The sequence below is a fragment of the Populus nigra genome, chromosome 11 (genome assembly GCF_951802175.1).
Source record: "Populus nigra chromosome 11, ddPopNigr1.1, whole genome shotgun sequence".
Lineage (NCBI taxonomy): Eukaryota > Viridiplantae > Streptophyta > Magnoliopsida > Malpighiales > Salicaceae > Populus > Populus nigra.
The window spans coordinates 7,752,652-7,769,963 of record NC_084862.1 but is presented as its reverse complement, the minus strand read 5'-3'; the positions used below and the strand labels follow the sequence as shown (position 1 = coordinate 7,769,963).

The 17,312-nt window shown below is 34.1% G+C and overlaps 1 protein-coding gene, 1 long non-coding RNA gene and 1 pseudogene across 3 annotated transcripts; all 3 read left to right on the top strand.

Annotated features, from left to right (window-relative positions):
- Positions 1 to 1,576: 1,576 nt before the first annotated feature.
- Positions 1,577 to 6,646, top strand: LOC133667989 (uncharacterized; annotated as a pseudogene).
- A 1,221-nt stretch (positions 6,647 to 7,867) lies between these two features.
- On the top strand, positions 7,868 to 10,165 carry LOC133668700 (uncharacterized). Its single transcript, XM_062088650.1, has 5 exons — positions 7,868 to 7,874; positions 7,995 to 8,200; positions 8,417 to 8,497; positions 9,048 to 9,241; positions 10,130 to 10,165. The coding sequence occupies exons 1-4, from the start codon at positions 7,868 to 7,870 to the stop codon at positions 9,153 to 9,155; spliced, it is 402 nt and encodes a 133-aa protein (XP_061944634.1). The 3' UTR covers positions 9,156 to 9,241; positions 10,130 to 10,165.
- A 3,923-nt stretch (positions 10,166 to 14,088) lies between these two features.
- Positions 14,089 to 17,064, top strand: LOC133706278 (uncharacterized). Of its 2 annotated transcripts, none has more exons than XR_009844482.1 (3): positions 14,089 to 14,743; positions 14,834 to 15,526; positions 16,117 to 17,064. It is a non-coding gene; the product is annotated as an uncharacterized LOC133706278 (long non-coding RNA). The 2 variants fall into 2 exon arrangements; XR_009844481.1 differs by having other exon boundaries at positions 14,089 to 15,399; positions 15,491 to 15,526.
- The last annotated feature ends 248 nt before the right edge of the window (positions 17,065 to 17,312 follow it).

The window sequence follows — 17,312 nt, the reverse complement described above, 5'->3', positions numbered from 1 at the left end:
TAACTTAAAAAAAAAACATTATAGGCCCATGTGCGCAGGCCTGAACTAGTAGGCCTGCATGCGATCGTATTGAGTTGATGTTTGATTTTGCGATTGTCTATTTTTGTTATCATATAATTTTGAAAAAAAAACAAATTATAATCCCATTGGAGCCCATACCCCGGTTCGCAGGTTTGATGTGCTAGTCCCAGTTACTTGATTTATAGGTTTGATTTAGAGGTTTGTTTTTTGTTTTTGGTTCTTTAATTATTTTTAATTTGTTTCTCAATTTTACCCTTCAATATTAGATTGGTTTGAAAATAAACCACATGATTTATTTTTGTTTGCTTTTTATAAAGATTATTTATATAAGCTAGTGCTCAATTTTATGACAATATATTTTTATCATACAATTAATAAAAAATTGTATAAAAACTTATTAAACTCAATGGAATCCATGACATGGGTCATTAGGCTCAGATTCAATATGTTCTTGTCTCAATAATTTTTTTAAAATAATTATGATATTGAAGTTTTTTTACAAGCTAAATCATGTTTTTACTAGTAATTAAGTTTATATTTGAACTCATGAAATCAATTATTTTTGTTCGGGACCAACTTCAGCGTAATTTAGTTTACAACTATATTTAAAGAAATAGGTTATAAGATTTGAAAATTAATCTTTTAAATCATATTTAATTATACAACTAAAAATTTATTAGCACTTTTAATATTTTAAAAAATTAACAGAACCCGAAACAACAAATAAAATAGTACATACACAAGGTTAATTTAGGGTGTAATTTTTGGAGCTAATAATTATAATTCCAACCAAATTACAGAATCCTTAATTTACAATCCCGTAATTGACAAAACAATATCAAGGGCTGTCTTAATAGAAAACCAACCTTAATTTTTTTGAAAAAAATTCCCGAGCTCTACCTTCTCTGTTGAATTCAACCATCAACAACGGTATCCTCTCTCTCTCTCTCTCTAAAAAAATAAATGAAAATACCACTTTCTCTCTGGAAATAGTCTTTCTCTTTTACTCTTCAAAACGCTCTCTCCGTCTCTCTCATTATTATAGGATTTACCATTGTTTGATTCAGCGATCGACTAAAATTAGAGAGAGAGGTGAAACTGCAAGGTGGAATGTTTGAAACCGCAATGCTGGAGTTTTTAGTGCCGAGAGATCTAGGTGACGGTGGCGGCTTTGATATTTTTGATTGCGGCGTACTGATCTTTCTTGTGGAGGTGGCAGAGATGGTGGTGGTGATTTAGGAGAATTCTTGACATGGCATTGATGATAAAGACAAGGATAGCTTACGGGTTATATTTTTGTTAATCTTGATTATTATATTTTTTAAACTTTGATTTGTTCATTCGATGAGATTTTTTTTAATGTGCTGAGATAGATTTTTGTGGTTTTTAGTTTGTTTTCATGAATTCAATTTCGTGTGAATCTTGATATCTTAACGTTAATATTTTTTCATATGTTTTTTAGGTTTTAAATGTATGATTTTATTCTTTCTTTATTTTTATTTGATTTTTTATTAATTTAGATAATTAGTGTTACCGTTGTAGATTGTCTGCATGCCTGAAGATTTTTTTCATGAATTTTGTGCGGGCAACGGAATCCTTTGAAAAAGTCCAATCTTTTTTCAAAAGAATAAAACAAAATAAAACTCTGATGTGCAATTGGTAGGAAAGAGGAGAAAAAAGAAGAAGAAAAAGAAGAGAAGGTTTGGAAGTGAATGAAAAGGAAGAAGAAAATGTCAGTACTGAACATGGTAATGGATAGGTGGAGGCCTCAATTAGATGCGATCCTCTCCACCTTCGTGTCCATCTACCCTCACGAAACCTTACCTCTCCTTAACTTCTCTTCCTGCTTTTTCTTCGTAATGATAATAATTAAATCTTGTTCTTCTTTTGTTTTGTTCTTTAAATCAATATCAAGAATTCATAAATTAATTTTAGTGTTTCTCGTTGCAGATTTTGAGTGCATCTTTTGTAGTGTTACCATTGCGGGATGAAGGTGCAATCTCTCTAGGTTTATCGAAGCTTCCAGCTCTCTTTATCGGATCCTTATTCCTCACCTTGATTGCTGCTCCTTTATCAACTCTCCTTTTCTCTTTCCCTAATTTCTCTAAATCCAAGGTTGGTTACCATTTCCCTTTTTTCTTTCATTATTATTGTGATTGTAATAATAAAATCACTGAAATGGGTTTTGATTTTCAATCATTAATTCTTGAGATTTCATGCCCCCCACCACCACCAGGCTTTGTTTTTGATACACAGGTTTTTTAGCGTTTCTCTTGTTCTCTTGTTCTTTCCATGGCATTTCTCTTCCTCTGCTTCTGCTGAGTTTTCGCTCTTCAAGTCAAAGGTATTTTTTATTATTATTTTTAATTACCAACAGTTTTTTTGTCTTAATTTCTGAGTAAATTGTCTCTTTTTTTTAATGATTAGGGTACTGTTGCTATATCAACTGAATTGAAAGAGGGTTTGAAGGTTGATGATGACAGAACCAGGTGTACATATTCTGGAAGTTGGGATGATCATGGATGGTTTTATATTTCTGTCAGAATTGGATTGTTTCTCTGGGTATGATGAGTTTGAAAGCTTCTATTGGTTTTAGTTATTTCCTAAATTAAATGTTGACTGATTGCCTTGTGATTTGACTTTTTGAGTTTCTTCTATGGTTGGAATTTTTTTCTTTTTTTTGAAGGTTGCGCTGCTTAATCTTATTACCATATCGTCGACTTGGGCTAGGGTTATTGATGTGATGGATAGTGAGGTTAGATGCTGCAACGTGGAGACCTTAAAATCATCATGGTTTTATATTCTGCATTTGACATTTCGGTTGTATTCAGTCAGGTTCAAGATTGTTTGGGTTCATTGGTGCTGGTGCTACACTTGGTCAGCTATTTGGATCGTTGTTTGCTACATCAATGGCTTGGTTGGGTCCCTGTATGTATGCTTCGGAAAATGAGATTGTTTAGTGTCTGAGTTTCTGTTTGTTTGAATTTGGTTTTAAATGATTGGTTGGTTCAATGCAATTGCAGTCTTACTTCTATTTGCTGCTTTGTTGATGGAACTAGCTGCACAGTCATCAAAAGGGATCGACAAGGATGTATCCCATCTTCCTCATGAATTATCTCCCATATGGTCAGCCATTAGTAGTGATGACTTGTTACTGTCTGTTTAGTAGTGATGACTTGTTACTGTCTCTTAGTTCATGGATAATCAATGTCCTAGTTTTGTACAAACTGTTCTTTCGGAGTGAATGCAAATTCTTGTTGTTTGTATCTGATGCATTTCTTTTACCCTTTTCTTTTCTCTATGGAGCCTTCACTTCTAGTCAAAACATTTGAACAGTCTGGATGATCCACTAGTACTTTTTTAGCTTCTTAGACTACATGCTACTCACCTGTCAAGAAAAAAAAATGTATTCATGTAGGTCATATTATTTTGCATCTCCGGAAGAGTGAAAGAGCTTTTCAGGTGCTTTCATGTAGCTTATTGGGATGCTTTTGCTTTTTAGAAAAGTTGATGCTGATCAGCATAGTGAGGCTGATGGACGATCATCACCAGCTTTCAAAGTCTCTTCTCCAAAGTCTCCTTCATCCAGGATGAGGCCTCAGCTTTGGGTCATCTTAGATGGGTTTCGGCTTGTATTATCTTCAACTTATTTGTTGAATGTGTCTCTATTCCTGTGGCTGAGTGCAGTTATTTCGTCATTCTTCTATTTTCAGGTAAAATGGAACTCTGCTCCTGTTCATGTACTCTGAATTTCTAAATCACCCTTTCCAAACCAGATTTTATGATTTGACTGAATAGGAAGTAAACTAATTTAGAGAACTATCTATAATTTATCTTGCTTTTTGTTGATTTTGTTATTATTAACCATGAGAAAAGCAAGAGGGAAGAGGAAGAGTGGATTGAAAGTAAAAAAGGATCAGACCGTGTTTTTTATAGATGCACTCTGTTTCTCAGTTTGTCAGAGATAACAAGATGCTTATCCTTATCGTATAACTCAGTGGATCTCACATTATCAATTTTTTTCGGCTTTTTATTTATTTATTTTGTAATCCTTATGGCTTAAAACTTAGCAACATAACTAAGTGTCGCTCTCTTCCACTCTTAACCCTTCCGATCTTGGGTATGACTGGGATTTTAATCTCAGGTTTACTGTATGACGGTTCATGCCAAGTGACTACCACTATGATAGCCGGAATATCTGCCAATTTTGCTGTCATATGCTGGCTAATTTTATTTTTTGATATCTGAAACTTATTTCTTAAACATTTATATACCCGCATAGAATATGTACAAGTAACATGAACCAGAATAAGTAATTATTGGAGCTGGGATTCCACTACAAGTAAATTCAAATTTAGGGAGCTTAAACTTTGTAGGCTTGACTATTGATATAAAATGATTTGATTTGTTGCCATTGCTCTAGATATGATTTATCCTCATCTATATATGAATTATGCGTATTTCCTCTCACTAATGAATCCTTGTTTTCTTTTGTAGAAAGTAACAGTAATTGCCATGACTGTTTCAAGCTCTCTTGGAAGAAGAAAATTGTTTGCCCAGATAAATAGCTTCATTGCTGTTTTTATCCTTGCTGGACAACTTACTTTAACAGTAAGCTAATAACCAAATATATTTCTTCAATGTTTTGATGTTCTGACTGGTTGTAAAACCAAGAAAATAGATAATACTTATTGGAGTTCCATTATTAAGGAAATCAGTTGCAGAATTATGATCAAATTTAACAGGCATCTTGCTCTAATTAGTTGTTACTGAGTTTCCCCCGAAGCAATTTTAATCTTTGTATTCCCAAGCCTCAGAGAGGGTAATTTCTGAAAATAAAATAAATTAAAATAATCTCATGGTTTGTTTGGATGTGGTGGATATAAAGAACATGCATGGTACCTTTATGCAATTGAATCTGAAATTTGTCCCCGTAAAAAATGTAAAGAAGGAAGCTTCGTAGAAGAGATCCGGTACCAAAATGTTTTTAGAAATGATATTCTTTTACACTAATTCAATCTTGAATCCTTAACAAATTGCATGATCTGTAGCAGAGAAATTCATTATGTCAGGTTCTGGTGGTTATTACTGTCTGTTCATTGGGATCTGCAATTACTTTCCTTAATTCTGCTTGATAAATTTCTGCAAGTAATATTTTCTGTGTTTGTGCATCTCTGGGGACAAAACTGCAGTGTTCATTGCATTTCACATTATTAGAGTTCCTGTTTATAATTTGTTGTGCTTTCGCTTATCAAATCAAACACAGGGACGCATCCTTACTTTAGCTGGGGTTACTGCAGCAATATGCTCTGCTCCGGTTGCTGCCTTCTCAAATTTGGTTGCTATTGCTGTTTGGCCAACTTGGGTAGCAGTTGCCATCTGTGAGACTGTACGGAAGGTTTGTCACCATTGGTCCCTTGCCTGCAGTGAAACAGCATTGTGGGTTGTATTTCTTTCTTTCTTCCTTTCCCAGTTATTCTATTTGAATATAATAATGCTTATGTATCCAATTATCTAGAGTATTATTTGGGTGAATGCACTTTCCTCTTAAATTGTTGAGAACACTTGGAAGTATGTCCCATTCATTTTGAGGCCTCACGGTTTGGTTTTACCCTTACTTGCGGGTGGTTACTTATGTAGTGACCAGGCCTGGAAGAGAACTTCTGTTTACTGTGGTCACTCAAGAAGAGAAATACAAAGCTAAGGTTAGTAGATGTTTCTGCACTAGTAAGTTTTATGTATCCCTGATTGAATTGGGCTATTAATACCAGATTTTGTTAACAAGCAGTAATGTCGTTGCTTACTTATCGATCTCCAATCTTTTCTCCCCTTTTGGCAGAAATTTCGTTTCATGTCTGATGTCATTTTTATGAAATCCCTTGAGACTCTTTTAGGCATGCATGAGTACACTTACCTTTGCAATTGATGCAAATAACATGGATTTCACGCATTTCTTGTTTGATATTACCATTAGATTTTGAATAATTGCTTGCATGTCTTCTACTGCATTATGTCAACCAGCACTATGTCTTACCACAGGTTTGCATAGATGTCATTGTTCAACGGCTCGGAGATGCTACAGCTGCAGGAATGTACAAACTACTATTCAGCACTCTTCATGGGAGGACATCAACTGTGTCTCTTTATGCTCTGCCTGTACGTATATAACCATCAAATTTTATAGATTAATTATTATGGTGGTTATTGATCCAACCTTTTTAATTCCAACGTAGTTCTGCACCACATCAAGTAATGCTCTGAAAATGCCATTTCATTTGTTATGATTATGTTTTTCAACCAAGAATAATGCAAGGTTTTGTTAATCGTCTTTGTGCTGCAGATCTGTTTACTTTGGATTTTTACAGCATTCCATTTAGGACAGCGGCAAGCTCAACTTGCAAAGCTCCAGGCCGTCTAAACTTTTTTAGGTTTTTGAAGAATGATTTTATGTACAGTTATTGAACAAAGGAAACAAAGATAAATAATTCCTTTGTATCATTTCCTCTTTGGGATTATAATTTTATAGGCTGATAGTTAATGGCTGGTAGAGCATGTCTCACTATGTCAAATGCATGTACGATGATGTTTCCTTGTGCTAATACTGCTCCAACTTTACTCGGTTCAAGGCATGGTAACTCGACTTCTTTAGAACACAATTCACCAGCAAAACATTGCAATTTTACTAAATGCTAAGTTGAGTTGCAGTTGGTTGATCTGTGCAGATCACAGGCAATTGTATCAGTGGAAAAAAAGTGCTGCTGTGTGGTGGTTACACAGTCGTGAATAAATTTGATTCTATCAACTTAGCTCAAGACACAAGATTGCACCTCTGAAATAGGATTTCAATCTTTGTAAGAGCTGTTCACCTGTCATCTTTTCCTCCCATCTAGCGCCAATTGGGGTGACCAAGAACCACATTATCTGTCATCATAGCGCAAAAAAACATAAAATAAAAAAGATTTGTACCTAACACCCAAGATCCCAGGCCATAAACAGGGATAGCCGTAGACATTGTCCAGGGCGGTTTTCTCGTTCGCTAGCTATCCACTGTAAAGCTCGAACATCGATTCTTTTTATGAACAGTGAACAATACCTCAACAAGAGCGTGTCCCTACTCCCAGTTAACAATGAAGTAACATTGTCGGGGAGGGATACTGAAGATTGATATTTGATAAATCCTCCAAGATTATTATTACACCTGCACTAATTCACGGAGTTTCCCAATATTAGGTACATAAGTACCATTATTGTACATTTGGATACAGGTAAAGCTTCCATTACTGCTATTAAACTGTGCTAATCGGAGTTCCTCTGCTTCACTTTTTTTCATTTATTTTAACAAAGTGCACAGGTTCCAAGCTCATCTCTAGCCATGAGCTACCATTTGCCTCCCCTGCAAGTTCCCTCGTCCCATGAAACCAGCCCTTTGCAGTTGATTGATTTGAGTTTCTCCTCGTAGCGGCTTTATCAAATGAAATTATCCTGGGTCAACATGATTCAACCAGTCAGAATGTACATCAGCAAGGTTTCAACTTTCATATGATAAAATAAGGGGGAGTATAATTATATAAATTATGCATGCTTTGTTTTGGCAATGGCTAGAAGGATAACTGAAATTAGTCCCTACCATGCATGCAAATAACTGACTTTTGTGCAGGATGATACAAAGAACATGCATGGTACCTTTATGCAATTGAATCTGAAATTTGTCCCTGTAAAACATGTAAAGAAGGAAGCTTCATAGAAGAATTCCGGTACCAAAATGTTTTTAGAAATGATATTCTTTTACACTAATTCAATCTTGAATCTTTAACAAATTGCATGATCTGTAGCAGAGAAATTCATTATGTCAGGTTCTGGTGGTTATTACTGTCTGTTCATTGGGATCTGCAATTACTTTCCTTAATTGTGCTTGATAAATTTCTTCAAGTAATATTTTCTGTGTTTGTGCATCTCTGGGGACAAAACTGCAGTGTTCATTGCATTTCACATTATTAGAGTTCTCGTTTATAATTTGTTGTGCTTTCGCTTATCAAATCAAACACAGGGACGCATCCTTACTTTTGGTGGGGTTACTGCAGCAATATGCTCTGCTGCGGTTGCTGCCTTCTCAAATTTGGTTGCTATTGCTGGTTGGCCAACTTGGGTAGCAGTTGCCATCTGTGAGACTGTACGGAAGGTTTGTCACCATTGGTCCCTTGCCTGCAGTGAAACAGCATTGTGGGTTGTATTTCTTTCTTTCCCAGTTATTCTATTTGAATATAATAATGCTTATGTATCCAATTATCTAGAGTATTATTTGGGTGAATGCACTTTCCTCTTAAATTGTTGAGAACACTTGGAAGTATGTCCCATTCATTTTGAGGCCTCACGGTTTGGTTTTACTTACTTACAGGTGGTTACTTATGTAGTGACCAGGCCTGGAAGAGAACTTCTGTTTACTGTGGTCACTCAAGAAGAGAAATACAAAGCTAAGGTTAGTAGATGTTTCTGCACAAGTTTATTTGATTGATTATGGATCTGTGATGCAGGAAAAGAGTCATGTTCTCTCTTACCCTGAAGTATTACTTGTACCTTTGACAACTCCTGATTTTAGCATGCCGTAAAATGTCATCACAATTACATGCACTGTATTTGCTCTGTATTCTGGGTCACTTATCAATGTACTTGGATGAAGGGTTGGAGAGGAGGAAAGATTCCTTGAAAGCAAAGGTAACTTTTGTCTCTTGGATTGTGTTTGTTGTGACTAGAATATGGTCTATGAATGGCCCTCTCTCATGGATTAATTCAATATTTACAATCTAAATATGGGTGATGGTGAATCAACAAGACTCTTAAGTTGCTGGATTGGATGCTAGTTATATGATGATATCCACAAATTAAAATCTGTGCGTGGTATCCAAGACATTTGTTCTGGGCTGATCATTTTCAATCCTAGTAAATGACAGTGTCCTTCTCTCAAACAGTTTTCAATTGTTTTGGCTTGGCTCCTGATCTTTATTTTTTTTCGTTCCCCCTATGTGCAGCTTCTGCAAAAACTGGTCGCCTTTATGAAATGGTGTCTAGAATGTCTGCCAAGACTAGAGGAAGATCAAAGGAACCTCCCAAATCACCTTCAGATTCATCACCATTGATGAATTCTAAATTAATACTTAAAGTCTTGTTCGTGGGTGCACTTGCAGTTGCATGGCGATATTATTTTGAATGACAACACCAGAAGGTAAGTAGAATGATCTTTTCTAGCATTAAACCACGTGCTGTCCTCCTCTATAATTTGGAAATCTGTTTTTATACAGTTTTGGTGAGCAGATCATCCCCATAAGCATCATCACCAATCCATCCCTGATTGATTCTTTCATCCATTTCAGATGTACCTTTTTCCAAGTGAAAAAATTTAAAAACTAAGATCATTAAGTTGCAGTGTACGTATCTGGAAGGAAACAGTCTATGAAATGCCAAAAGCTTTAGCACATAGACCTCAATGTTAATCTCAAATTAAATCAGGAACTCAATCAAGCATAATAACAAGCAAGTGAAATGGCGAATGCATAATAATTTGAAGATTAGTCCAACCTATTGAATTTCATCCATCCTTATCATGATGTTTGATTGAGCATCTATATGATCTTTAGTGTTAGATAATCATATCACTGAGTTTCTTGTAAACTTTAATCTAGGTTTGTTTGATTTTAAGTGTGTTTTGTAATGCAAGGTGTTTTTTTTTAATTTAAAATCTATAAAAAATAATATTCTTTTTTTTAAAATTTTTTTTTTGACATTAATGAATCAAGATACCTAAAAAATCACCTCAATTTAATATTTTTTAAAATAAAAAAACAATTTAAAAAGCAATTCTAACAACTCCAAAAGAGAACTTTTATTGATTTAAAGAAACGGTACATCAACAGTTTTTCTAAAAACACTACCTAAAAGCAAAACCATTCAAGTTGATTCCATCTCCTTCAATCTTGGAAAGAAATGCAGATTGTCGTGCAATTTTTTTTTAATGTTATGCATTTTTCCTTTGTTTTTCAAGTTATGAAAAGAAATAAATGAAATAAAATTATTTAAAGCATGTTTCATTTTTTTTTTCTTGTGTTAACTGCAGCTTCCTCTTTCTTTATTCAAGACTGCTCAAGGCCACCCAATAGTAAGAAAAAGATGTCTGTTTTTCTTGTCGTGTCATTTGACCATATGAATCCAGAATTTTCTGCAAATTTGTAGACTTTGTTTTACGCTCTTTTCTGTTTTTTTTATGCAGCTTGTAATGGTGGTTGTATGTTGTAACAGTTGGTGGAATTGAAAAACGGAGAGACTTACGATGAGCATTTGGTCAATTGTGATGCTTGGATGAACATCCATCTCCGTTTAGCTTTAATTTTCGTTAACCCTAATATCCTTGATCTGTTTTAGATTCCAAAATTTCCCATCCCTTTCCATGCGTTGATTTTATGTTCTTGACCCTGACTTTTCTTGCAAGTTGCTTTATTTTTCTTTTTGGTTCTAAAAAACATGGTAACCATCTCAACTGTTTTTGATTTGAAAACTTTCTATCTTTCTCCTGTTTTCTTTGACACACTTAATTTTTTTTTTGTGTTAGTTGCAGCTTCCTCTTTCTTTACTCAAGACTGCTCAAGGCCACCCAATGGTAAGAAAGAGATGTTTGTTTTTCTTGTCGTGTCATTTGACCATATGAATCCAGAATTTTCTGAAAATTTGTAGACTATGTTTTACAAACTTTTCTATTTTTTTTATGCAGCTTGTAATTCATGGCCATTCTTCCAGGTGTTTCTAGAGTGGCTTGTTTACAAGATAGGATGGATAGACTTATTGGCTGAAGTCACAACACAAGAACTTTGAACTGTGAATTTGCTTTATTGTTTCTTCACGTGATAAATGACTAGTCTGAGCTTCAGTTTTTTGTTCTTGGCTTTTAATGTATTGTTAAACTATTGTGTCTTGTAATTAATGTTTGAAATCTATTTATCTGATTTGCCAGCCGATATCTTTATTGAAATCCTAGACGATGATGTTTTGGTCTTGCCCCCACATGTACTCGGTACATACTGAGATAGGTGATGTTTCTATGCTTCCACTTAAGCATTCATCTTTTGAGAAGTGACATGCTCTCTTTTATTGGAACATATAGGTATAACTGGAGTGTGAAAGAGTTGCATAAAATGCTTCATTGGTGCAATGAGCAACTTCAGCAGTTCAGCCATATGAACAAGAAGGCACTAGATCAACATGAGGTAAGTGACGAGGCACTCCAGAAAATACAAGTTGTACTTGAGGCAAGTGACGAGGTACTATGGTATTGGATTTTAATGCTTAAATATCTTCTGTTTTACTTATTGTTTTTAATGTGGGATTATAATTTACTTATCTTTACTTCAACGACAAACATAAGCAGTAAAAAAGCAGACTGAGCTTGAGCTTGATGTGAAAGACCTGCTAGAGAGAATTTCAGAACATATCCAAGCCAAGGTATCAAACTCTAGCAAAGAGAAAAATGCTAATTATTTTTTGGGGATAAAGAATGTTGAATGCTTTTATTTAACATGTGCCTTGCTTTCAGGATGATGCTATGATTTAACGTGTGCTATGATAAAATGTAAGGTATCTCCTCAACTAAAATTTTTCACATTGTTATCTAAGCTATAATTTCAGCTCATAGGGCCTCACATTAGGTTTTTATCCTCTACTTTCAATAAACTAATGCATACAAATAACATGGTAGATAATAATAAAACACAGTCTAGTAGATGAAGAATTTGCAAATAAGTAATTATAAAATTATTATTTAAGAATTATTTAAGAATTGTGCTCTAGCCTTTTCAATTGTTAAGACATCTTAATAGAAAGCTTCTCCATATGGTTTCACATTTGACTTAAACACTATTGATTTTTCTTTTCCTGTTTTTACTAGGTTCTTTGTCTGCTTGGCTTCTTGGATTAGTTCAGGTATTCCTCACTTGGCTTCTTGCATCATTCTTATAACAACCCGTGACATCACATAGGTAATGTACGTATAATGTTAAATATTTTCTCTCTTAGAGTTGTGTTCCCAATTTGCCAGACGGTCTGGCATAATCACTAGCAGTTTCTTGACCTTCTGCCATGGTCACTTTATCGTTTGAATGATGCACTTTATATCAATATGTATTTTGAGCAACTTATTTCATGTGGTGGTTGGGTATAATAACATATCAAGTCTAATAATTAGGCACCTTAATGCTTTGAAATGAGGGCAAGCCACTTTTTTCCCCTAGGATTTGTGCAGGTTAGTTCTCCATCGAGCTTGTTCTAACTGAAATAGTATTGATACAACAAAAACTTTGATTTGAGTTTTGAGTTTTGGTCTACACACGATTGAAAACTCAGTAATTACCTGTGCTATATATCTCTACGTGTTTTGTTAATTGATTGTTGATGTTTTCATTAGCTTGTTCTGCAAATTTGGGTTGAAAGTTTTTGGTGCGACTGTTTATTGATTGCTTTTGGAATCCATGGATGGATAGTTGTGAGAAAAAGTTTCAATTTGATAATTGTGGTCGATTAGTCCCACGTGTAAAATCAAGCAAGGCTATAAAGTACCTACATATAGCCTTTTTCCTTGATGTGATAGTTGTAAGTAACTTAAATTATTTGATCGACATGTTCTTGGATACTCGTGGAGCATTGTTTATGCCTGAGGGCTTGTCTCTAATTGTATATGCTTTTTAAAAATTTACATGAGCTAAATTGTTAGTGATGTTGATATGAGTCGTGCAATAGGCTGCATGCTTATATCGTTGATTATTCTTCTAAGTATTTACCTAAACAGTGATATGTGGAGATTTGGATGTGTCCATAAATTGATGGTGTGGTCTGTAAAATTATGGATAGTTACGATAAAAGTCTTATATGTTATTTTACATGATGATCCTTATACATGTTTATGATGCCTTGACTATATACTTGTTTATAATTAGCTTACCATACTGGCTATATATACTCTCGTAATCGTGTACTAGAGTTATCTTAAGAAGCTATATATATACTCTTGTAAATAGAAAAGGAGATTTAGCTTACCATGTATAGCTTCTTAAGATAACTCTAGTACACGATGGAAAACTCAGAAATTACCTATGCAATATATCTCTACGTGTTTTGTTAATTGATTGTTGATGTTTTCATTAGCTTGTTCTGCAAATTTGGGTTGAAAGTTTTTGGTGCGACTCTTTATTGATTGCTTTTGGAATCCATGGATGGATAGTTGTGAGAAAAAGTTTCAATTTGATAATTGTGGTCGATTAGTCCCACATGTAAAAGCAAGCAAGGCTATAAAGTACCTACATATAGCCTTTTTCCTTGATGTGATAGTTGTAAGTAACTTAAATTATTTGATCGACATGTTCTTGGATACTCGTGGAGCATTGTTTATGCCTGAGGGCTTGTCTATAAATGTAGATGCTTTTTAAAAATTTACATGAGCTAAATTGTTAGTGATGTTGATATGACTCCTGCAATAGGCTGCATGCTTATATCGTTGATTATTCTTCTAAGTATTTACCTAAACAGTGATATGTGGAGATTTGGATGTGTCCATAAATTGATGGTGTGGTCTGTAAAATTATGGATAGTTACGATAAAAGTCTTATATGTTATTTTACATGATGATCCTTACACATGTTTATGATGCCTTAACTATATACATGTTTATAATTAGCTTACCATACTGGCTATATATACTCTCGTAAATAGAAAAGGAGATTTAGCTTACCATGTATAGCTTCCTAAGATCACTCTAGTACACGATTGAAAACTCAGTAATTACCTGTGCTATGTATCTCTACGTGTTTTGTTAATTGATTGTTGATGTTTTCATTAGCTTGTTCTGCAAATTTGGGTTGAAAGTTTTTGGTGCACCTCTTTATTGATTGCTTTTGGAATCTATGGATGGATAGTTGTGAGAAAAAGTTTCAATTTGATAATTGTGGTCGATTAGTCCCATGTGTAAAAGCAAGCAAGGCTATAAAGTACCTAGATATAGCCTTTTTCCTTGATGTGATAGTTGTAAGTAACTTAAATTATTTGATCGACATGTTCTTGGATACTCGTGGAGCATTGTTTATGCCTGAGGGCTTGTCTATAAATGTATATGCTTTTTAAAAATTTACATGAGCTAAATTGTGAGTGATGTTGATATGAGTCGTGCAATAGGCTGCATGCTTATATCGTTGATTATTCTTCTTATTCTTCTAAGTATTTACCTAAACAGTGATATGTGGAGATTTGGATGTGTCCATAAATTGATGGTGTCGTCTGCAAAATTATGGATAATTACGATAAAAATCTTATATGTTATTTTACATGATGATCCATATACATGTTTATGATGCCTTAACTATTTACATGTTTATAATTAGCTTACCATACTGGTTATATATAATCTCGTAAATAGAAAAGGAGATTTAGCTTACCATGTATAGCTTGTAAGATAGGATGGATAGACTTATAGTCACAACACAAGAACTTTGAACTGTGAATTTGCTTTATTGTTTCTTCACGTGATAAATGACTAGTCTGAGCTTCAGTTTTTTGTTCTTGGCTTTTAATGTATTGTTAAACTATTGTGTCTTGTAATTAATGTTTGAAATCTATTTATCTGATTTGCCAGCCGATATCTTTACTGAAATCCTAGACGATGATGTTTTGGTCTTGCCCCCACATGTACTCGGTACTTACTGAGATAGGTGATGTTTCTATGCTTCCACTTAAGCATTCATCTTTTGAGAAGTGACATGCTCTCTTTTATTGGAACATATAGGTATAACTGGAGTGTGAAAGAGTTGCATAAAATGCTTCATTGGTGCATTGAGCAACTTCAGCAGTTCAGCCATATGAACAATAAGGCACTAGATCAACATGAGGTAAGTGACGAGGCACTCCAGAAAAGGCAAGCTGAACTTGAGGCAAGTGACGAGGTACTATGGTACTGGATTTTAATGCTTAAATATCTTCTGTTTTACTTATTGTTTTTAACGTGGGATTATAATTGTAGTTTTGTGAGTATGAAAATGATATTTCTCTCATTCTTGATGCATGAGTACAGTATGTATATATACAGGTCTAGGATTAATCTAAATACCTAGAATCAAGCTATAATTGAATGCATATAAATCAGCCCTGCAATCAGCCCTATAACTGACAGCCCTATAGTTGACTTACTCTATTTAGAACAATAATCAATCCTATAATTGATTTACTATATTTAAAACAATAATTTACTTATCTTTACTTCAACGACAAACATAAGCAGTAAAAAAGCAGACTGAGCTTGAGCTTGATGTGAAAGACCTGCTAGAGAGAATTTCAGGACATATCCAAGCCAAAGTATCAAACTCTAGCAAAGAGAAAAATGCTAATTATTTTTTGGGGATAAAGAATGTTGAATGCTTTTATTTAACATGTGCCTTGCTTTCAGGATGATGCTATGATTTAACGTGTGCTATGCTAAAATGTAAGGTATCTTCTCAACTAAAATTTTCCACATTGTTATCTAAGCTATAATTTCAGCTGAAATGGCCTCACATTAGGTTTTTATCCTCTACTTTCAATAAACTAATGCATACAAATAACATGGTAGATAATAATAAAACACGGTCTAGTAGATGAAGAATTTGCAAATAAGTAATTATAACATTATTATTTAAGAATTATTTGGATATTTTGTTACTTAAATTAATTTGTAAGGGATTTTATACCTGCTTTCATTTGAACTAGTGTAGGATTTGGGGGACCAATATAGGCACACATATTTTTGAGTCTTAATACTATATGCTTGTCGAGTGAAATTTGATTTTCTGTAATTACTTGTTTCCTTACTCTTGTGGATATCAACTCTTCTACATTCGTTGTAGATTCCTCATAATTCATTTTATTACATCACTTTTTATCACTACTATAATCAGATAGCAACCATGATTATCGATCTGAATGTTTTGTGCTCTAGCCTTTTCAATTGTTAAGACATCCTAATAGAAAGCTTCTCCATATGGTTTCACATTTTGACTTAAACACTATTGATTTTTCTTTTCCTGTTTTTACTAGGTTCTTTGTCTGCTTGGCTTCTTGGATTAGTTCAGGTATTCCTCACTTGGCTTCTTGCATCATTCTTACAACAACCCGTGACATCACGTAGGTAATTTACGTATTATGTTAAATATTCTCTCTTAGAGTTGTGTTCCCAATTTGCCAGACGGTCCGGCATAATCACTAGCAGTCTCTTGACCTTCTGCCCTGGTCACTTTATCGTTTGAATGATGCACTTCATATCAATATGTATTTTGAGCAACTTATTTCATGTGGTGGTTGGGTATAATAACATATTAAGTCTAATAATTAGGCACCTTCATATCAATATGACGTGGTGGCTTTAATAAAGAAGTTGAAGTTTTCTCCTAATTTTCCCCTAGGATTTGTACAGGTTAGTTCTCCATCGAGCTTGTTCTAACTGAAATAGTATTGATACAGCAAAAACTTTGATTTGAGTTTTGAGTTTTGGTCTACACACGATTGAAAACTCAGTAATTACCTGTGCTATATATCTCTACGTGTTTTGTTAATTGATTGTTGATGTTTTCATTAGCTTGTTCTGCAAATTTGGGTTGAAAGTTTTTGGTGCGACTGTTTATTGATTGCTTTTGGAATCCATGGATGGATAGTTGTGAGAAAAAGTTTCAATTTGATAATTGTGGTCGATTAGTCCCACGTGTAAAATCAAGCAAGGCTATAAAGTACCTACATATAGCCTTTTTCCTTGATGTGATAGTTGTAAGTAACTTAAATTATTTGATCGACATGTTCTTGGATACTCGTGGAGCATTGTTTATGCCTGAGGGCTTGTCTGTAAATGTAGATGCTTTTTAAAAATTTACATGAGCTAAATTGTTAGTGATGTTGATATGACTCCTGCAATGAGCTGCATGCTTATATTGTTGATTATTCTTCTTATTCTTCTAAGTATTTGCCTAAACCGTGATATGTGGAGATTTGGATGTGTCCATAAATTGATGGTGTGGTCTGCAAAATTATGGATAGTTACGATAAAAATCTTATGTTATTTTACATGATGATCCTTATACATGTTTATGATGTCTTAACTATATACATGTTTATAATTAGCTTACCATACTGGCTATATATACTCTCTTAAATAGAAAAGGAGATTTAGCTTACCATGTATAGCTTCCTAAGATCACTCTAGTTCACGATTGAAAACTCAGTAATTACCTGTGCTATGTATC

Excerpts from the sequence above, each read along its gene's own strand:
- LOC133668700 (XM_062088650.1), top strand. Across the intron at positions 8,201-8,416 it reads TCTGTGAGACTGTACGGAAG|GTGGTTACTTATGTAGTGAC; the intron begins GTTTGTCACCAT and ends ACTTACTTACAG. Across the intron at positions 8,498-9,047 it reads AAGAGAAATACAAAGCTAAG|CTTCTGCAAAAACTGGTCGC; the intron begins GTTAGTAGATGT and ends CCCTATGTGCAG.